This window comes from Notothenia rossii, assembly GCF_949606895.1.
Source record: "Notothenia rossii genome assembly, chromosome: 6".
Taxonomy (NCBI): Eukaryota; Metazoa; Chordata; class Actinopteri; order Perciformes; family Nototheniidae; genus Notothenia; species Notothenia rossii.
In genome coordinates this window covers 64330631-64354485 of record NC_136909.1, presented here as the reverse complement: position 1 = coordinate 64354485, position 23855 = coordinate 64330631, and the positions used below count along the sequence as shown (strand labels likewise).

Sequence of the window (23855 nt, the reverse complement as noted above, 5' to 3'; positions counted from 1 at the left end):
AACTTTTATAAAAACACTGGATTTAAATGCAGGAAGGAGTCCAAAACCTGGAAATGAGTCGGCTATTTACCAATTCTGATTCCCTCGTCTGGAAGTCAACAGTTGGAGAACTGGTTTTTGATTAAAGGCCTAAAATGAGGCGTGGTGGTTAACACAAGATTAAGAGATTTTAATGTTTTGGTCTATGACATAAATTAAGTCAGTAAATAACCCACTGTGACATCAAAACTGTGCCTGCTAGCAAATGACACTACTACACCTAATCCCTTCAGGTTGAATGCAACAACTTTATTATTTGATTTTATGTTAATGTTGTGTTTTTCCATTTCCATTAATGCAAATTTAAGCATCCTGCAAAGGCATCGGCTAAAGACAGTTCGACTATACTCGCTGACATAAGTCTATAGTGTTAAAACACAGCTAATGTCCATTATTCATACCATTGTAGACAAGTCATTTGAACATTTTCTAATGCAGCATCAAGTAATCCAAAATACAACAGCAGCCCATTACACTTGTGGTGTCTTTTTTTAGGAAATATTTCCCAAAGTCCATTGGCTACTCTCAACTCCACTGAGAGTGAATCAATCACTGGAGCGCTCATGCCAAGCCAGTGTCCTTATTCATTCAGCAACTGAATTTCTCTGTCTTTATTGCACGACTTTAAATCCTGCGTGTGTCTGTGTGCCAGGTATTACGAGTGCGAGCTCCAACGCAGCTGCTCCGACCAACTCTGCTGCTTCTGACTTTAACAAGCTGCTTTAATGAGCTCCCGTCCTGCAACACACTCGGCTGCCCGCATACTCAAATATACACAGTCACAGGAAAACATGCCAACTCAGGCGAGGACGCGTACAGACTTTCATAGCTGTAACATGCAAATAAACAGTGATGCCCATCCTGCATGAACAGACGCACACACTAAGACATTAACAAATAGAAAAAGTTACCCAGCATGCACAGCGGCTTAGTCTAGCCTTTAAGGACAGCCTCAATGTGTTGCTGCTTTTCACTGGTGGTGTTAAGTGACATCTCTGGGCCAACGCAGACCCCAAGCCAAACCATGAAAGAGATTTCTAGTTTTATCCAAATGTCAAAAAATCCTAATGATTCCAAGCCGTAAATTGCCTATCCTGTGTAAAAAGTTTTTTAAAAGTTTTACAGCAAAGGGACCTGACGACATCACCTGCCCCAGTCACAGTTTCTCTCAGTACCATCACACAATCTCTTCCACAGGCCTCCTATTTCCTAAATAAGCACACACATAAGCCTTGTAAATTAAATCCAAGAGATAAACAGCAGTTAAAGCAAGGGACAGAATGTTCAAGATACAACAAAAAGACGTCCGAAAATTTAAAATAATGTGTGACAGCTTTCTTCCGTGTGAGCAGTGAACGCAGCGCATGACAACTCATCCTTTTCAGTAATTGAAATTGAAATGAAATGTAGCACTTTCCTATGTTTTTACTTTTTAAACAGAGAACACATGGTTTCTTTTGTGAAATGACGTTCAATTTAGCCAACAGCAAGGAGGACACTCTCAGCTGCCTGGAGATGTCCATCCAACACACTTTTTGAGGGTTCTTGTTGTGAAATGAGAATCAGCTGTATCATACATGTTTTGTCTTTCTTAATTGTCTGTATTTTGTTTACTTTCTTAAACTTCTTCAATACGCCCTGCGTTCTGTGCATGTAAGAGCTTATGGCTTACCCGGCTTTAAAGCTACACTCTTTCCCAAATGACTCCTCTTTTGGAACCAGAAATTAGTTATCATTGTAGCACTTCAGGTTCCCTCATCTCAAAGTACTTAAACAAAACAAATTACTTTTTGATTAGATTCCCGAAATTAGGACTGCAGTTTAAAACAAACTTACAAGATTTTCCCGTTTTGTTGCTCACCAGAAAATACCTCAGTTAACGGGCACTGGAGAACGTCTGAAGCTTTCACGTTTGTTTAAAACATTGGTTGCTAATAAGTGGCTAAATGACAGTACTAAACACAATGACCCGGAACATTAGCCTCCTTTAGCTTAGCGATGGTGACGTGAAGTCATGCGACCGTGATGTTATTCGTTTAAAGTATATCCCTTAAGCTTTTTACATCTGGGGACTGCATTTGTGTGTTTTCCAAAGATCCTCTTTTCTACAATGTTGCAAATCTAATGGAACAATTATTTTGTTGTCGAGGGGCCCTTGCGATACTAACTTCTGTCTCGGCCTGCAGAAAAACATAAAGATAACAGTCTCCTTCAGACTTTGAAAACAGAGTAGCAAACCAATTGTCCTTGTCCTACTGCTGCCCCTGCTCCTCTCCCAGAATGCTTCATTGCTATGACAACCGGCCCGTTGTGTTAGTGTGTCCTTGGCGCAGGGGAGGCTCCGCTTTAACAGGGCCGACACTTTAAACATTAACGGCTGGCCTGTGAAGCTGAACCTTAAAACACATCAAAAACACATTCTATAGTCACACACACATACAGTCCCTGCAGTGCTGAGTCATATTTACAACAGGAGCAACAGAGCCGATCTGCCTGTCCTTGCTTTAAGAACCCACTGAAATACAACCCTCTGTCACCAAACAGGAAATAGTACTCATCCAAAGCCCTGGTAAGAAAGGAAGCCTACCAAACCTCTCCTTAGTGTAAGTGAGACAGAGAGTGAGACAGGGAGAGAGCCAGCTCACTGCCAGCTTGGCGTTTCCCCCTGCGGCTGATTAGCCTTTCACGCAAGCCTCTGCGAGATGGATTTGGACGTTTAATCAATTGGCTGCGAATGTCCATGTGGTTCAGTGGAACGGGGATGAATAGGAAAAACTAATTTTTTTGGAAAAGGGTTTCTCGTTTTGTTTCTCTTAAGGTCCCTACAAACCATTCTGATACCAAAGAACACGTCCCGACGGACCCGACTGTTGTGTCGCCTCAGGTCTCCTGCGTCTTGGCCGACAGTCGCACTGGAACACACCGCAAAGACTTCAGCCGAGGGCAAAGTAGCACGTACGAACGGCGCATGCGTGAGTGGCAATAACTCTCCTTACCAGCAGTAGTGTGTATTCGTCATTCAAAAGAGGCAACAACCGGAAGACAGACTGCGTGATACACCGAGAGAAGATGAACAGACTGCGTGATATAAACAAACAACAAATAGCGTGTGTGTTCAATTTTCACTCTACAGCGAGAAGCTCATTGGGCTTTCCCGAACCTGTGTCGAGAGCAGTGTTGGGACTAACGCGTTACTGTAACGCAACTACTTTTTGCGGTAACTAATAGCATTACTAGTTAACTATTCCCATTAAGTAACGCCGTTATAGTTACTTTGATTTAAATGGGTGCGTTACTGCGTTACATTATGTGATGGAACTGAACTGAATCTCCCTGCGGATGTAACTTACAGGCGAATACAGCGATGTCCTCTCACAGCACCTTGGAAAAGTGAAAGTAACCAGAGAGGAGTGATGATTGGTTAACGCGGGGTAACATTTCAGGGTAAGCCAATCAGAGACAGAGTTGGGCGGGTCTTGCCTTACACAAACACTTGCTAATGCTAACACACACACACACGGCAACGCTTGCTCACCACCACCACCACCACCACCACCACCCACCCACCCACTCACCCACACACACACACACACACACACACACACACACACACACACACACACACACACACACACACACACACACACACACACACACACACACACACACACACACACACACACACACACACACACACACACACACACACACACACACACACACACACACACACACACACACACACACACACACACACACACACACACAAAATGGCAGATGCAAGTATCAGCGAGAGCAGCAGCGCATTTGCAACTTGGAAATATAACCACTATTTTCAATTTGTGGGGATAAAGGACGCAAAAAATATTAGAGTAAAATGTAAACTGTGTGCAGGACAGAAAGCCTTGTCATTACATTACATTACATTGCATTTAGCTGACGCTTTTATCCAAAGCGACTTACAATAAGTGCATTCGACCAGGAAGATACAACCTTTAAGAAAACAGAATCATATAAGTACATCAGGTTTCATAGAGCCAAACATTTCAAGTGCTACTCAACTGGCATTTAGAAAGCCAGCCCTTTATTAGTATATAAGTGCTTTGTTAGTAATTAGTCCACATCGAAAAACAGCAATGCCAATCTCCTGAAGCACCTAAGTAATGTACATGGGGCTATAAAACTAGTCGCCAAAGACCCCACCGTCTCAACCACCGGCAGTGACCCAGATGGAGCAACACCATCTAAACAGCCAAAAAACGATTTTTTAAAATCGCCACATGTCACCCAGAGTCAACTAAACAGATTGATTGCCAGGTATGTTGTTGAGGACATGCTGCCCATCGCAACGGTCGAGTCTGTTGCCTTCAGAGAACTAGTCAGCAAAATACCAGTGAAAGCATTTCATTTTCAATTGTATTGTTATTATTTTTAAAGTAAAGTAAAGTAACTTGTTACAAGTTACTTTTATAATTTAGTAACTAATAAAGTAACTAGTTACTTTTTTGAGAGCAGTAACTATAACTATTACTAGTTACTTTTTAAAAGTAACTTGTCCAACACTGGTCGAGAGCTGGAGTTAAAGGGGACCTATCATGCAAAATGCACTTTTGTACGTCTTTTATACATGAATATGTGTCCCTGGTAGGCTTGGGCGGTATGACGGTATGACGGTATACCAGGGTATTTCGAAATACCGTCAGTATGATTTTCAATACCGTGACGTCACAGACTGTGCGCCAAATCACAGATGCGTTTCATTCTATTACACTGACACGGAGTTTTGACAGGGACGACATTGGTTGTAATGCACAGCACGCGCCAGCAGAGGGCAGGGGAGGGCATTCCGTCTTTCCCGCTCTCAGAGCTCAGCACAGAGCTGAGCTGAGCAAGATGGCGGCTGCATTTGCCGGCCCCGAACTCGGACAACTAGTAAAAAAGAAAAATGACTCTGCGCCTGTTTGGCACTATTTTGGGTTTACTCGTCGCCAGTGACTTCATCCAGCACAACGAGAGACAGAGGCACTTCTTTGGGAATGTTTAAGACGGGGTGAGTGAGTGTTGGCATTTTTTAATCCTATGCAACTGGTTGATGGTTTTGTAGTCGAGGTCGGACGGTTTTAAAAACGAAAGCATTTACGTGCGAAACATTCACGCGAGTAATCCAATGAATCAAATGGAAATAAGGTTTTTAACACATGCACGGAATAATATTGCCAAACTAGTTAGTGAATATAGCAAACTTTATTCAATAAGTCAAGTATTTACTCCCGGAAAATGTTTATGTATGATGATATATTGTTAACTTAGCTCACTATGGAAACAACGTCGGACATCTACAAACGCGTCCTGTATCCGATCTCAAAATGTGCCATTTGCACAATGTGTCATGTATGTAGCCCTTGTTTTGCATTTGCGCGCACGTCGCGGCACTTTGCGAGCGTCTACCGGCTCGGGCTGCATTTTACACCGAACATATAATATACCGTTCGAAACATCTATTTGCCGCCGAACGCCACCTCACTCAAGTCGACCCAAGTCATACCGTCAGTGGCGGCTGGTGGAAAATATTTTTGGTGGGGCTGTTGATATAGTGAGTAAACAATTGGTTTTTGGGAGAAATGACTGCTTAAATTGGGACTGATACCGTCATATACCGTATACCACGGTATGATGTCAGCAAGGTATGACGGTATGAAAAAAATGATACCGCCCATGCCTAGTCCCCGGTGTTCCGGGGAACTCACCAAGTGTCAGAAAACACAATCCTCTCTATTTTCCTCCATACCCAAATCTCTTAAAAAGGGGCTGCAACGGATCTGATACAGACTGATCCAGATTTGAACACTTCTATGACGTCACAGAAGTGGCGCTAAGCCAACTCCACCAATAAGGAGGAGACAGCCACGGACATTGTCGTTCGAAAGCGCTGGAGATGCTGTAGTACATATGCCAGGCCTGTAGATGGTGCTGTTCTCACATAATCAGCCCATGCAAAGACAGTGTTAAATTGAGCGAAATGAGGAATGGCTAAAATGCATGATCTGTTTGGTATTTTGAAAAATAAAAAGTATAAATATGCCTTATATAGGTATGGTCCTACACTATATTATTCAAATATAGCATGATAGGTCCACTTTAAGTGAAATCTCAGATTTGCCTTCTGAATAGTCTGTTTGGGTCCTTCACTTCCGTTTCACTTCTCATGCACTGATTCGCTAGCTGAACAGCCAATCAGAGTGATTTCCTTTACCGACAGCCTACCTGCGGAAGATGTCGGCACGGCCGAAAAGACACGACGGTGCGGGACACACCAATCTGAGTAGGGCGACACGACGCTCATTGACGGCCTGACATCTATTGACGCCGGAAATCGGCCCGGTGTGTAGGGCCCTTTAAGGCTTGTCACAGATTCACACACACAGGCACGAACAAGTTTATATACACACACACTTCCATAAAGTGACCCGACAAGCTCTCCAACAAACACACAACAAAGAAACGTGTGTGTGTGTGTGTGTGGTATCACCTTAGCCAGACACTGGGGGTGTGTCTCGTGAAGAGCCAGGCTGGTCAGGTTGGACAGGGTGGTCTGGTCCAGCCACTGATGCCCCCTCTCCTCCTCATCCTCCTCTTCCTCCTGCAGCCTCCTCAGGACCCCCTCCAGAGCGAGCTCCCTCACCTCATACTGCGGTGCCTTAAGGAGGCACTGAAGGAGCTGGCTCTTCGGCTGAGGGCCCCCCCACAGCTCAGGGATCTCCACGCTGGCACTGAGGGCCACCCGAGCCAGGCAGAGCAGGCACTGGGTGCTGCCGGGCCCCAGGGGGGGGGAGGAGAGGACGAGGTCTGAGGCCATGATGACGGAGAGAGCGTCCTGACGGAGATCACTGACCTCTGAATCTGAGAAACACACACAGCTGAGTGTTAGCTAACTTCAGGAGGTGGCTAGTTATTTATGACATGCTTCGGTAGTAATACCTGTGTCTATAATGCATTACAAAGTTATAATTTGCTTACACCTACAGTTAGTAGCTCAAAATGCTTTATGAATTGTCATAACAGACTATACATTTTTTCTAATGACTTATAAGGTCAACTTCATAATTGCTGGTACCCTACTGACATGTTTATCATCCATTTGAATATGACTCAATAATACTCTAAGTTGTCATCGCTAAAATACATTTTTTTATTTCTGATTTGTGTGTTGTTCTTGCATAGATATAAAGATATTTTTCACATAATTTATTGCAAACAATGACAACTTACGGTAACTGATAATGACATTCTAAAGCATTAAAACAATATAATAATGCATTACAAGTATGTAAAATTAGAATACACAATGATCCTTGCAAAATAAGAATAATTGATTAACAGTTATGAAGCATTATAAGCCTGAAATCGTATATGTAATGATTAAATGCTTTATTATATGCTATGTAGTTATGTTTAGGATTATTGTTATGAAGCAATGTGAACATTTATGAGCGCTTATAATGATAATAATTATACAGTGCTGAAATCAGATTCAAATGCAGTTTAGACATCCGCATCAGCATAGGAAGTGTTGCCAATATTTCTGGCACCACTTGTTACACATTTTTGAGAATCTTAACTTTTTCGGAACAAAAGTTTAAAATAAACATCTCCTGCATTCATTAAGAATACTTTCTTTAAGGAGGCCCTGCTATGCATTAATATTATTTTAGCATTATTTTGTTGATACATTACTGCACATCTTTAAATCGTTGCCTTTTAACAATATCAAAGGCTATATATTTTAAAGTATACTCTAAGTTTACTTATTGCAAAGGCCGCAATTATTCAGAGTACATTTTCAGTAAAAGTCTTCACATTTCCAAGACACTTTCACTTCCAACTGTCTGAACCAAATGGCGTCACATGAACATACAGCAGAGCAAGGCTATTGCGATAATGTGAAATCTGGCCTACCTTTTGGGAAAACTATAATAAATCACACCTGCTTCCATTCAGGATTAATAAAGTTTTCGCTTATTTTGGCTCTATTATGTCTGGCGATGTACGTTAAAACAACATCTTCATCAAGTTTATTGAAATGTTTACACAATGAAATCCCAGCGGCTTAATTTCTTCAGACATGTCCAGTCCAACAAAACACGCACACACAGACACACACACACAGCAGCTTTGTGCAGCGGACAACAGGCCGGGCTCCTGTGTTCCTTTCTATTTTCACATTTATAGGAAAGGCTGCGTCAGTGTCTGTTTGGAAATGCCCATGTCCGTGCCAACCCCACCACCTGTGAACATACAGTCTCATAGAGTGATAAACACCCACCCACCCACCCACACACACACACACACACACACACACACACACACACACACACACACACACACACACACACACACACACACACACACACACACACACACACACACACACACACACACACACACACACACACACACACACACACACACACACACACACACACACACACACACACACACACACACACACACACACACACACACTCTGAAACACCAGTATTGTCCATGAGGCAGGGCAGCTATAGAGTAACCCAATGCCATTCTAAAGCTGTGCTCCTCCGTACAGTATTGCTCCATACAGACCCTGCTTTAACAGCCAACTCAATTAGTCACACACACACACACACACACACACACACACACACACACACACACACACACACACACACACACACACACACACACACACACACACACACACACACACACACACACACACACACACACACACACACACACACACACACACACACACACACACACACACACACACACACACACACACACAGAAACCCGGTGCAACTCAATCTGGCCCTACAGCGGCACTCAAAACGTGGCCCTTGACAAAAGAGCGGGAAATGCCGCAATCCAGAGATGGGCCGGGTTACTGTGGAGACGGGCCAGGTTACTATGGAACCTGATCCTCAAAGGGGGGTCCGGGGCCAAATAAGCATACCCTAATGGTTATAATGGGGGGGCAGGGCCACAGTAATGACACCGATGATGAAGGGAGGAGGATGACTGAAGGAGAATGGGAGCGTGTCAAAGAGAAAACGTATGTCTCTGTCACGGTAAAACGTCAAGTGTGTGTGTGTGTGTGTGTGTGTGTGTGTGTGTGTGTGTGTGTGTGTGTGTGTGTGTGTGTGTGTGTGTGTGTGTGTGTGTGTGTGTGTGTGTGTGTGTGTGTCAAAGAGTTGTAGAAACAGCATGCTACCATTAGCTTGTCACACACTGGTACAGTTAAAAGTAATGCTACGGTTCTGATTCATACCTGATGATGATGTGTGTCAGACAAAGCATTACACACAAGAAAAACACTTCAACTGAGTCCAACTGCACTCATTAGAGAGGGAAGGGAAGACTAGAATAAGATAGTTAAAAAAAGGAAAAACATTATTAGTCAGGATGCAAAGCTGTTTTTTTATGATGTCTTTATTGAAATAGTATGTGGAGAAAGGGGGGTTCCTTTAGTAAGTGAGAGGCTTTCCTGTGGGGGTCGATTCTATGTGATTCTGATCATAAACAGCCATTGTTCTTCCACAGCTGTGCTTCTTTAAATCTGTGTTTACAACACTTTTGTCTCTTAATGCTGCTCGTGTGCGAACCTGCACCTGGAGCGCGTCCACACTCCATTAAGCTGTGATTACAGTTTGATATTTTGGGATACTGGGAGGATGAGGCCTGGCTCGGGGGATTACTGTGCCAGCAGAGAGTTGAGATCTTGGAGAAATGTTTGTGTAGCTGCACGTCTCAGTGGGGGGGGGGGGGGGGTTACATATAGAGGGAGAAAGGCTGTCGCACAGATTTATAGACTGCTAAGAACACAGCTGATCCCTCTCTCTAGGCCAACATTTAGGCTTTACATTTTTGGTCAGGACTGAAATATCTCCACAATTATTGGATGGATTGCCGTTAAAATGTAGTCCCTACATTCATGCTCCCCTTAGGATAAACTGCCCTGTTTTTATTGAATAGGTTTAGAGCCTCCAACAAACTGTTCATTCCTTATTGATGAATCAGCCCACTAATAATGACAACCACACTGTACTACCAACCTTCCAGAATGCAAAAACATTCAGAAATAATAATGATAAATATTCACAAATAATTCAAAGAAACGCCAAATAATGTTCCGATGATTGACAAATCATAGCATTTTAAAAGTTAGCATGTTGATGTTAGTATTTAGCTCAAATGTGCCTCAGTGCAGCATCAAATAACTTCCTCTACATTATTTTTGAATGTTAAGGCTAAACATCCCATGCTGCCAAACCTTAATACAATCATTGAATCCCATTACTAAAACTGAGCCAATGCATGATTAAATAGAATATACAGTGATTAAAGCACTGACATGGTTTGCATGAACCTGAATTCGAGACGTTCAGAGGTTAAGTGAGGTAATGTACAGGAAACTTCTTTTAGTTGCACAAAGTGAGAGGACAGTAAAAGAGAATTCTGCTAGAATGCTCTTGATTGCACACACAACTATTCATCAGGTTCATTGTGCAACCTCCCTGGAATCAAAACATGGAAATAGGTCAGACTTTGGGTGGAAACATGCCTCATTAAACTAAAACATTTGTCAAGGTCTGTGTTTGTGTTCATTTCACCGTGCAGTTTTCCTGTTTTAGTAAAGCAACTTGAGACTTGAAAGAGACAGCCTCAACCTGGTGTTGTTGGCCTGGGTAGATGTCCATAATGAAAACAGTACAGTACAACTGCATTCTGTAATGACATCTATAAAGAACACAATTAAGAAAACAATTATTTCTATAAAGTACTGCTTTAGAGATTTAGATTCATATCATCTGTGGGTCACATGTTCAGGGGAGCTCAGCACTTACCTTCCTCTAAAGGTAACTATGACATCTGGTTTGAATGAACTTGGCCAACATTTAAAGTTAGTGGTTTAAGATGGTCACTGAACTAAGTTTGGATTGCGGATGGAAAGTGAACACGCTGGTCCAGAGAACACTTAGTGGGCCAAAATAAACGGTCACTTAACAGCCAAGTCCATTTATTTTAACACCTTGCTTTTTGAAGAAATGTCACTGGGAATTGAGTAAAAGACCATGTGTGATGCTTGAACATGTAACATGGTTTATGTGATTGTGTTGTATTGAGTAAATAAAGAAGTACCTAAACACAAGTTGGTGCTAAACTCAGCCAAAAACAAATGGATTCTCTTCATTGGGGATAATCATGCAAAAACATTTGACATACATTCTGCTCATGGCATTATCCATAGAAAATGTGCCATAGTAGAATGACCTTATCTGGCTGGACAATAATAACTTTAAGCTTCATATTAAAACTCTATTTACGAAACTGAGAACAAAAACTACTGTCCTGATTTTATGGTGGAAGGTTGTAGCATTACACAATGAAAGAAGCCATACACAAATTATGTTTCACTTTTTTTAACATAGAGAGAGTTAGAATAGGTTTAGGGTTAGAATCTGGCATACAGTATGTGCCCCTTTCCTGGGGTCGACCAAAAAACACATTGTCAAGTCCATTTTCTTCACCAATTGCAACTTAAAGCGAATTAATGCACCAAAGTTGAAATAACAAATTCCCAAATTGGGATATGGGACCATCCAAGGAGCACAGGATGGAGAATTGGATTTGGCGAAGGTCTACCATTGTTAGTTTTAACTGTTTTGGATTGCTTGTTTCTAATATATGGAAAAGCTACCAACTCTAGATTAAAATCATTGGGAGCTGTCTCTCGCTCAGCCCTAACTGTTTATCCTTTCAGTATGTGCCGCTGCCATCTTCCAAAAGGTCGGCAGGCCATTGTTGCCAATGAGTCGTAGCCAGCATTGCGTTTTATTCATCTATAAATCTTTAATACAGTTGGTTCTTCCCATGTTAACTGTGAACTCACATACTCTTGGAAATGTTCCACTTTCCACCATCCAATACTAAATAGGAAAAATTTCATTCTCTTACGATGCACTTTATAAACATAATCTACCAAAATCATGAACTTGGACTCTGTGACACCACAGCTGTTCAAAGGCCTTATTTCAGATACTGTTTTAACAGATTGTGAATTAATTGAACTGCCTTTTTCCCTGGTGTATTCTACCTATTTGTTTTTATACCTCACTGTATTATCTCAGTTTTATTATCTACCCATAGGTAGATCCATTGCTTTTTTGTTTGCAACATCCTTTTGAATGAGAATACCTCCTCAATGGTCTTTCGAGGTAAAACAAATAAATGAATATGTTTGTATTGTAAAGGAAAAAAAGTATTCTGGATGAGAACTTGGGTGTAGGTATGTTTGTGTATCAGAAAGCTCACTGTTTCTCCATCTGTAGCGTCCACAGTGCACTCAGAGCTGGCAGTAAAGACACTTTGCTGCGTCAAGCTAGAACCTTGGCGAGACGCTTACATGCGCTCTCACACGCAAGCACACAGCTGGATTTCACATCAGCTTCCACCTTCATTACCCAAACTGTGAAAAATAAGCCCCAGACGCTAAGTGTGTGAGTGTGAGTGTCTGACAGTGTGACCTGCTTCTCATGATGATTGAGCTTTACAATTTGCAACAAGGTCCCTCCCTTCCATTAGCCTAAAAGCTCTTTGCCTCCATATATCTTTAATATATACAGTGGGGCAAAAAAGTATTTAGTCAGCCACCAATTGTGCAAGTTCTCCCACTTAAAAAGATGAGAGAGGCCTGTAATTTTCATCCTAGGTATACCTCAACTATGAGAGACAGAATGGGGGGAAAGAATCCAGGAAATCACATTGTAGGATTTTTAATGAATTAATCGGTAAATTCCTCGGTAAAATAAGTATTTGGTCACCTACAAACAAACAAGATTTCTGGCTCTCACAGACCTGTAACTTCTTCTTTAAGAGCCTCCTTTGTCCTCCACTTGTTAACTGTATTAATGGCACCTGTTTGAACTCGTTATCAGTATAAAAGATACCTGTCCACAACCTCAAACAGTCACCCTCCAAACTCCACTATGGCCAAGACCAAAGAGCTGTCAAAGGACACCAGAAACAAAATTGTAGACCTGCACCAGGCTGGGAAGACTGAATCTGCAATAGGTAAGCAGCTTGGTGTGAAGAAATCAACTGTGGGAACAATTATTAGAAAATGGAAGACATACAAGACCACTGATAATCTCCCTCGATCTGGGGCTCCACGCAAGATCTCACCCCGTGGGGTCGAAATGATCACAAGAACGGTGAGCAAAAATCCCAGAACCACACGGGGGGACCTAGTCAATGACCTACAGAGAGCTGGGACCAAAGTAACAAAGGCTACCATCAGTAACACACTACGCCGCCAGGGAGACAAATCCTGCAGTGGAAACATAATGCTTTGGGGCTGTTTTTCTGCAAAGGGACCAGGACGACTGATCCGTGTAAAGGAAAGAATGAATGGGGCCATGTATCGTGAGATTTTGAGTGACAACCTCCTTCCATCAGCAAGGGCATTGAAGATGAAACGTGGCTGGGTCTTTCAGCATGACAATGATCCCAAACACACCGCCCGGGCCACGAAGGAGTGGCTTCGTAAGAAGCATTTCAAGGTCCTGGAGTGGCCTCGCCAGTCTCCAGATCTCAACCCCATAGAAAATCTTTGGAGGGAGTTGAAAGTCCTTGTTGCCCAGCGACAGCCCCAAAACATCACTGCTCTAGAGGAGATCTGCATGGAGGAATGGGCCAAAATACCAGCAACAGTGTGTGAAAACCTTGTGAAGACTTACAGAAAACGTTTGACCTCTGTCATTGCCAACAAAGGGTATATAACAAAGTATTGAGATGAACTTTTGTTATTGACCAAATACTTATTTTCCACCATCATTTGCAAATAAAGTCTTTAAAAATCAGACAATGTGACTGTTCATGTGTTTGTGGGTTGTTCGTTGTCCTAAAAGAGATATAAATAACAGCAAGCTAAAAAATGACGACTTTCTCTTACAGTAGCTGCAAGATTCCTAAATGAATGGGGACGTTTTACGACTCAAGTGGCCACATTAATGTTAAATGATACTGCAGATTGTCTGACAGAGGCAGCACATCCACAGTGTTTAAATTAAAAGTGTTTAAGCAGATAACTCCTATTTGGCACCTGTTGCTCTGGAGTAATCTACCATTCAGAGGTTCAGTGGTCTGATTCTTAGACCGTGCAGTAAAGATTTCACAGTGTCCGCAAAATCCATAACCCAGATAAGTGTATAAAAGTTGCTATGTATAAAAAGCATCAGCTGAATGACATGTAATACCTTATTTATATGAATGATACATTTGATAAACTCAGCACCTTCTTCAGATGAAAGTCTGTTTTACGGGCTTGTGTTTTTCCCCAAAGGGAGTAGTATCCTGTAGTATTTCATAGAGGAAGGAGTTACTCTCTTGACATCACATAGCAGCGGTTTGTGCTTAATTTCCCAAAAAAGAAAGCGCACAATTTATTTTGTGTGAGTTTCCAAATATGGAACTACGTGGTTTAACAAGCTGCCAGCGTACATTAATCTCATGTTGTTAATTATGGTAATACACTTTTTTTGTGTACTAGGACAGATTTAAGTTAAAGGATACAGTTGGATATTTTCAAGTCCATCTATTTATTTTGTTGTTATTTTCTCCACCTTATCACGCCAACACAAATTCCTAAAAATAACTTTTACAGTAAGGTTTGACTTTCTAGTCCGTCGTAATCTATTATTACCCATCATTCTTTTAACAACAAGATCTATTTCAATGCATTAAATTGTTAAATTAAATTATAAATATATAGAACAAGCTTTTAGTTTATGCATTTATAAAGGAATGGCGATAATATACAAACAGACTTTGCGCTAATCTTCATGTCAACACAAACGAAGCAGATGAATGACTTTGTTCCTGCTGAGGGGTAGGCCATGCTAGAAGACGATTCGAGACACTTTATCTTCCTTATTATACGACGTCTTCAGCCTTAATCAAAGCTGAGTAAAGTGACATGACATTCAATAAATGAAGCAACATTTACAATATGACATTTCTGATTAGAAGTGTTCTTCAGCACAATAAACTTTGTAAAAAGACATTAACCAGGAAATGAAATGCCCGAGAACATAATATTTTAACATCACTATCAGGCTATTGAAGATTCCAGCAAATGTACCAATACTTTAAACATTTATGTGTGATTCTTCCCTTTCTACTTGCGTCTACTTTTTGCTGCTCTCCTCCTCAGGCCAGCTCTTTTTACTGGCATGACTGAAAAGCAGAGAAACGGAAGACTGGCGGAGGTGGAGATTAAGCAATGGACGGTGGGGGATTTTTTATGAGTCCGCATGGATCAAAGGGGCTGAGGCAGAGAAATGCACACATGCACACACAAAGACCTGTGTTCAGGCCGACAGGAATTGGCTGCTGAATGCAAAGTTCCTACTTGATGCGGGGCGCCCGTTGAAAAGGGGAAAAAAGAGGTTGAAAAAGCTGATTGTTCACCTCCTTTACCCCGGGTGCCAAGCCCTCTTAAGAAACGGCTGTTTTCGTATGAACTCGCCCAACCTGTGGCTTTTTAACTTGACATCTGATTTGTTTGAAAAGTGCAATTATACAAGAGGAAAAAGGGTGAGGGATTGGAAATGAGGGAGGGAAAAAAATTGCCTCAAAGAGCACTGGAGAGAGGGTGAGAAGTGACGCCAAAGACAGACTTATGATAATAATAGAGAGCATTAGAGGTGTGTGATCTACAGGGTGCTTATTTAGTTATGGAAGGCCGGGCGCTCAATCAGCAGGCTTGTTTTGAGAAATCCTCGGTATTTCCACTGTCAAGACCGACATGTGTTCAGCACATGGCCGACTGAAAACACAAGTGCCCCCCTCCCCCCACCTCTCTTTTTTTCCCTCCGAGAACAGCACTCCCGACACAAACTGGGTCATAGGCACAATCCCACCATCTGTCAGACATCGCTTGCCTTCGGTTTCACATTCCTGCACCGCGGAGACCCCCGCCGATCTGCGCACATGTGCACACAACCACACCATTTACACATATCCACACACGCACAGACAGACAGACACACACCAGGGGGATGAAGCTGCCTTCTGTCAACAATCAGTCTAAATGGAGAGCGCAGCGGACAGCCTCGCCACCAAACGTTGTGGGGTCGTCTGTTCAGACTGTTTCAAAGCCCGCCTCACAGCAGATGGAGGGCTCACAGTTGCTGATCAACTCCCCGGCAACTGGCTGACATCAGCAAAAGATCAACAAAATCAAACTCAAGACTGATACAAGAGTGAGGATGAACCTTTTAGAGGTACAATCGTTTTCACTCTTTGATAGACTTAAAGTGGACCTATCATGCTATTTTTAGGCAATAGCATAGGTCTCAGATATATAACAATATATCAAAAACATGTCTATGAAGTGTTTTCGTCAAAAAACCAAACAGATCACCCATTCTAGCCATGCCTCATATCCCTCTATTTCACTTCCTGTTTCAAAAGGACTGATTTGGCATTTTTTTTTTATTTGGGTACTGAGGAAAAGAGAGAGGGTTTTATTTTCTGACGGGGGGACACATATTTATGTATAAAAGACATCTAAAAGTGCATTTTGCATGATAGGTCCCTTTTAAATAAACAGTCAAGTTTTCACAAATAAAATAACAAATAAGGTAATTGTTAAGTATTCCTTTTTTAAAAAAATGTATGTAAGGTTTACCTTTAGAGATGTCCTGATACTTAAAACATATATAATTTTTTTAACTACTTTTTACTTTGCTAGTGTCATCTGTAGTGTTTATTTTTTGCATAAAACAAATTCAAATGATTCGGAAAAAGATTATTAAACTTTAATTTAGATATTTGTTTTGATGAAAAGTCATCTTGGCATTATTACTTTCCATTATGCGTCATAAGCTTTTGTCATCATTTAGGTCATAATACTCTTTTTTATATTGTTGTGAAAACAACCGCATTGATTTTACGAATCATGATGTTTTATTCGTTTTTTTCTTCTCTCAATGCTCATTTTAATGAATAGAGTTTGGACTCTGCTGCCCACAGGCTGCTAATGACTAACAGCCAACCTGCACTCAACCTGCCAATTTAAACACTGATCTTATGTTAACAATGTAAATCGGCAACTAGAAAAACGATCTGTGGTGTGAAGAAATAAGGTCCATCTAGAATAAGATGCCTGAAAATGAATATCACATGAAATTCATGTACAATGGCTATTCATGGCTTGCAGCACTTGCCTGGGAAAGTCACAAATCGCTCTAATAATAGCTTAATGCACATGTACACCATGCTAGCACAGATAACAAGGACAGCACCACCTGTAATTCTTCTTCCATGTTCATAAAACACTGCTCGAGAAGGCTGATGGGGCGATAAGACCCAATGAGGGAGCGAAGGTGGTACAAAATCAGTGTCCGCCTGAAAAGACCTATACCAGATCGCAGAGTTTTCAAACTAGAACAGGAACAGCAATGTTTTCAAAAGTCAGAAGTGTGGATGCTAGGCTTCTAGGTAAACTCGGTGCTGTTTTCTTCTGGTTAATAAAACAACGAACAAATAAAAGCACTCTATGAAAGTAAATGTCTGATTTTAGCATGAATTCATAACATAACTACTACCTACAACCATGTGCTGATATTGAATATACAATGTGATATTAAGCCATCTGTATAGGCTATGGTATGACAAATTCAGCTAGAAACCATGTGAGACAGCGCATGTCCAACAATGGGCGGACTCTCCATAGTTTTCAGACATTCAAAAAGAGTTGTATTTGTTTCCTGCTGTATTAAAGCATGAGTCTCAGGATCTACTCACCATTCAGCATACTGATCTTCGTTCCACACAAACACACCAACACATCCAGAAAGGCTGCTCTGGTCACCGCACAGCGATTTTGTCTAGAAAGAGGAGAATGACTTTAAGCTTTTTCATTAAACAAATGTTCCCTGGATGATTCATTCTGCTTTGATCTAGCACAGGACATTACATATAAAATCTCCCTTTTATTAAGTAAGACCCTTAAAATGTTCCTAAACCTTTTATCGAGTTAAAATGATAACACTACAGTCATTGATATTGTCATTGTTTACGGTGAGTCATTGACTCATGTCTCACCGCAAACAGTTCAAGTAGTTCATTTAAATGAAAGTATTAGCTTTGATCTCAAGGGCTGACGTCTTTCACCATTTCATATCTGACCTTCCTTTGTTTAATGGTTCCTGTTATTTATGACGTTAAAAAACAAGCATAAAGCGCTTATAAATTATAAAAGGATTTGAACTAATGCTACATTCATTAGCATTCTAAAGCAAGGTTAATACATTGTTTGTATCTCTTGTTATCCATTCGTTTGTGTAATGTCTAGTGAGCCTGACTCTTTAGTTTAATAGTTTTTTAATTCACTTGTAAATGGTTTACAATTCAAAACTCGAACAAATGCAATACGACACCAAAATTAAATAACTGTATATGCAGTCAATTGCCTGTTCATAACTTTTATCTCATGATTTGTAATGTAATATCTGTTTCATTATAATCATTTGTTACCTTTCTTTGCTGAAGGCTTTACTGAATAGTTCAAACCTTTAACCTTAAAGTTGATATTGGAATTTTTTTGGAGGATTTCTAATTATTGAAATCCCGGTATTTTACAGATAAAGATTAAGCTACATCATCCATCCATCTTCTCCCGCTTATCCGTGGTCGGGTCGCGGAGGTAGCAGTTCCAGCAGAGAGCCCCAAACTTTCCTTTCCCTGGCCACATCAACCAGCTCTGACTGGGGGATCCCAAGGTGCTCCCAGGCCAGCGAAGAGATATAATCCCTCCACCTGGTCCTAGGTCTACCCCTTGGTCTCTTCCCAGCTGGACGTTCCTGGAACACCTCGCCCAGGTGGCATCCTAACTAGGTGCCCGAACCACCTCAACTGGCTCCTTTCGATGCAAAGGAGGAGCGGTTCAACTCCGAGTCCCTCCCGGATGACCAAACTTCTCACCTTATCCCTAAGGGAGACACCAGCCACCCTGCGGAGAAAACCCATCTCGGCCGCTTGTATCCGCGATCTCGTTCTTTCGGTCATGACCCATCCTTCATGACCATAGGTGAGGGTAGGAACGAAAATGGCCCGGTAGACAGAGAGCTTTGCCTTCTGGCTCAGCTTCCTTTTCGTCACAACGGTGCGGTAAAGCGACTGCAGTACCGCTCCCGCTGCTCCGTTTCTCCGGCCCATCTCACGCTCCATTGTTCCCTCACTCGAGAACAAGACCCCGAGATACTTGAACTCCTTCACTTGGGGTAAGGACTCATTCCCTACTTGGAGTGGACAGTCCATCGGTTTCCTGCTGAGAACCATGGCCTCAGATTTGGAGGTGCTGATCCTCATCCCAGCCGCTTCACACTCGGTTTGCGAACCGATCCAGTGAGTGCTGAAGGTTGCAGACCGATGAAGCCATTAGAACCACATCATCTGCAAAAAGCAGTGGTGCGATCCTTAGTCCACCGAACTGCAGACCCCCTCCCCCACGACTATGCCTCGAAATCCGATCCATGTATATTACAAACAGGATTGGGTGACAAAGCGCAGCCTTGGCGGAGGACAACCCTCACCGGAAATGGGTCCGACTTACTGCCGAGGACCCGGACACAGCTCTCGCTTTGGGAGTACAGAGATTGGATGGCCCTGAATAGAGACCCCCTCACCCCACACTCCCGCAGAACCTCCCACAGTAACCCAGCTGTGTGATTACTTAAAAAACTATGATTTATTTGAAGATTTTCAGTCTGGCTTTAGAACACAACATAGCACAGAGACAGCTCTGGTTAAAGTCACAAATTACATTCTAATAGCCTCCTGCAAGGGACTTGTCTCTATTCTTGTCTTGCTCGATCTTAGTGCTGCATTTGATACTATCGACCATGATATCCTATTGCAAAGACTAGAGCACTTAGTTGGCATACAGGGAACTGCTTTAGGCTGGTTTAGGTCCTATCTATCTGAACGCTCTCAGTTTGTACGTGTCAACGATGAATCTTCCATGCAAACCAAAGTTAGCCATGGAGTGCCACAGGGCTCAGTGCTTGGACCTATTTTGTTCACACTATATATGCTTCCGTTAGGCAATATTATAAGGAGTCATTCTGTAAACTTTCATTGTTATGCGGATGATACTCAACTATATTTATCAATCAAGCCTGATGAAATTAATCATCTAAATAAAATTCAAGACTGCCTCAAGGACTTAAAAACGTGGATGACCTTACATTTTTTGATGTTAAACACGACCAAAACTGAAGTTATTGTACTTGGCCCGAAGAATCTACGAAACAAATTATCTAAATAAATATATATTAACTATGGATGGCATTAATTTGGCCTCCAGTGAGACTGTAAGGAATCTTGGTGTTATATTTGATCAGGATTTATCCTTTAACACCCACATAAAATCAATTTCAAGGACCTTCTACTTCCATCTACGTAACATTGCAAAAATCAGGCATATCTTGCCTCCAAATGATGCAGAGAAACTAGTCCATGCATTTGTTACTTCAAGGCTGGATTATTGTAACTCCTTATTATCAGGGTGTACCAAGAAGTCAGTCAAGTCGCTTCAGCTGTTTCAAAATGCTGCAGCTCGTGTACTAACCAGAGTTAGCAAAAGGGACCACATTACTCGTGTTCTGGCTGCCTTACACTGGCTCCCTATAGAACACAGGATAGAATTTAAAATTCTTCTTCTCGCTTACAAAGCCCTTAATGGGCAGGCGCCATCTTACCTTAAAGAACTCATTATACCCTATTGTCCTACTAGGGCATTGCGTTCCAAGAATGCAGGGTTGTTGCTTGTTCCTAGAGTCTCTAAAAGTACAATGGGAGCCAGAGCCTTTTCTTATCAAGCTCCACTTTTGTGGAATCAGCTTCCAGTTTGTGTTCGGACGGCAGACACCCTATCCGTTTTTAAGAGTGCGCTTAAGACCTTCCTTTTTGATAAAGCTTATAGTTAGGGCTGATTAGATTCAGCCCCTAGTTTTGCTGATATAGGCTTAGTTTGTCGGGGGACATCTTACTTCTTCCTTCTCTCTGTCTATACCTTTGTACTCTCATGTTCCGATTAACCCAGCTTCCCCAAATTTCTTTCTTTTTGGTGTCAATATACGCCGGGATCCGGAGTCATGGATGATCCTGCGGTCCTGTGTCATGGATTGCGAGTCCTGGATCTTGAGTCGTGGCTGTGGTCCTGGATCATAAGTCCTGGATGGATATACTCGTGGATTCATCTTCCTATTATACACACATGCATTTCCAAACATTTGGACTACCTATGTTGCAAATGTATTATCTTTTCAATTTACACACGGCATCTATTACACGTCTGTCCGTCCTGGGAGAGGGATCCCTCCTCTGTTGCTCTCCCCAAGGTTTCTCCCATTTTTCCCTTTAAACTGTGGGTTTTCTCTGGAAGTTTTTCCTTGTACGATGTGAGGGTCTAAGGACAGAGGGTGTCGTATTGTCATACTGATATTCTGTACAAACTGTGAAGTCCACTGAGACAAATGTAACATTTGTGATATTGGGCTATATAAATAAACATTGATTGATTGATTGATAACCCGGTCATACGCCTTCTCCAAGTCTACAAAACACATGTAGACCGGATAACCGTACTCCCAGGCCCCCTCCAGGATCCTTGCGAGAGTAAAAAGCTGATCAGTCGTTCCACGACTGGGACGGAATTCGCATTGTTCCTCCTCAATCTGAGGTTAGACAATCGGCCTGACCCTCCTTTCGAGTACCTTAGAGTAAACTTTCCCGGGGAGGCTGAGTAGTTTGATGCCTCTGTAATTGGCACACACCCTCTGATCCCCCTTTTTGAAAAGGGGGACCACCACCCCGGTCTGCCACTCCTTCGGTACTGTTTCCGACTTCCACGCAACGTTGATGAGACGCGTCAACCATGACAGTCCCTCAACACCCAGAGCCTTCAGCATTTCTTGGCGGATCTCATCCACCCCCGGGGCTTTGCCACTGTGGAGTTGCTACACCTATTTTATTAATTTCATGTTCTTTGAGGAATTGTATTCTAGTGGTGGCTGCGTATCATTGTTTTCGACTCAAGTGATCCAAGCATTTCCTATAACTCCAACTTCTAACCCCATGAGTTGTTCATGGTTAATTAAAAGGTATTATTCATACAAAAGTACAGTAACATAAAAAATAAATGTACCAAATATTGGCTTCAGCCTGATTCCGGTTGGTTACTGCATGTGGTATTGATTTGATAACAGATAAGAGTTTAAGATTTACATGTGTACCACAAAAACAAAACATTACTGTAAAGTCTGGCTGAGCTGAGTCGATGCAGAACAGGACAGCATTTAGTTGTTCTGTTTGTTTTTGTTTGTGGTCCGTCAATGTGGGACCATCACATGAGAAGACCCCAGCGGCACCATCGCAGATTTGATTATTTCACACGCATATGACAAATCAAAGGCTCCTTTTCATAATTTCCTCCAAAAATATCAATGTTGAATAATTGATTCACTATAAAACCTATGACTATTTTGGCTTTATTATGATATAAAGGTATTGTTATCATAATATGATTTGCTATAAAGTGTTATACACCAGGTTAAGTGGAGCAGCGTGTGTGGGCAGTGCGAAGTGTGTTCTGTTCAGTGTGCGTTCAATCGAGGGTGCGTTCCAACAGCGCTGTAAAAGCCCACAAGTGTGTGTGGGGGAAAACAAGGGACACTGTGTGTGAGCTTGACGTCAGATTTTTTAAAGTCTGATATTAATGTGTGAAAATATACTGGGCAAGGATGAGTCCTGTGAAGCATGTTCATCTATGTATAAATGTGAGGAAAAATTATTTATATTATGTAACCCCGCCCCTTTTCCTACTTCCGGTTCAAACGCATATCTATCTATCAATCCATCCATCTAGCGAAAGTTAGCTTTGTACTTTACAGGCTAGCTAATATTTGATATCTATCTAACAAACGAGTGAATGTTAGATATCTAGCTAGCTGTTGGGAAATTGGTGGCTCTCGACATTTAAATATAAATTGTTAGTTTCCCACCTTAAAATGTGTTTTTAATTAAAAAATAAATAAATTCCTTTGCAGGTAGAGGTGCATAAAGCTGCTGTGCTGATGCTAAACAAAGTTATAGAAATCTCACAGAGGATAGATAATTAGGTGCTATCCAGAGCATATAACGATTATATTCCAAAAATGTTAAATTAAAATGTGTCAAGTTCATAACATGTAGCATAGGGACACTGACGGGTAAAACAGCCTACTATATTAATCAAAGGTTGAGGATTACATTTTCCATAGCTCCGACTTTACTGAACCTAACTGGTCACTATTTGGGCAATTGTTGCGTAGGTGGTCAATATGTTTAAACTAATGAGAAGGTCAGCGGTTCGACTCCACCCCCTGTAATGAACAAATCAAAGTGTCCTTGGGCAAGTTAACAAATTGCTCGCGTAGGCCTGTCTACAGTTTTGAAGTGCATGAAAGTTTGGGATAAATGAGTCAGCTAAATAACATGTAATGTAATATATGGATTTAGTGGATATAGCTGACATCCTCTTGGAGCCAGAAAAAGTCCAAAATGACACAACACAGAGACGGTGTGAAGCCAAAACCCAACACTGACTCAGAGCAGACCAACAATGCATTCCGAAACTTTTTGGAAGGTGGCCGTTTCAAATTAGTGGTGTTCTGGAAGAGACGAGAGGTTTTCCTATAAAAAACAGAGATCCTCTGACCTGCGTTGTC

The 23855-nt window shown here is 41.8% G+C and overlaps 1 protein-coding gene across 5 annotated transcripts in view; it reads right to left on the bottom strand.

Moving 5' to 3' along the window:
* Nucleotides 1-23855, bottom strand: part of thada (THADA armadillo repeat containing) — a 157577-nt gene that overhangs the window by 22672 nt on the left and 111050 nt on the right. For all 5 annotated transcript variants that reach the window (XM_079689657.1, XM_079689658.1, XM_079689660.1 and 2 more), the window contains 2 exons: nt 17890-17972; nt 6569-6939 (listed from right to left, as the gene is read on the bottom strand). In XM_079689657.1, coding sequence (XP_079545783.1) covers nt 6569-6939; nt 17890-17972 — 454 coding nt within the window. The remainder of the gene's footprint in view (nt 1-6568; nt 6940-17889; nt 17973-23855) is intronic.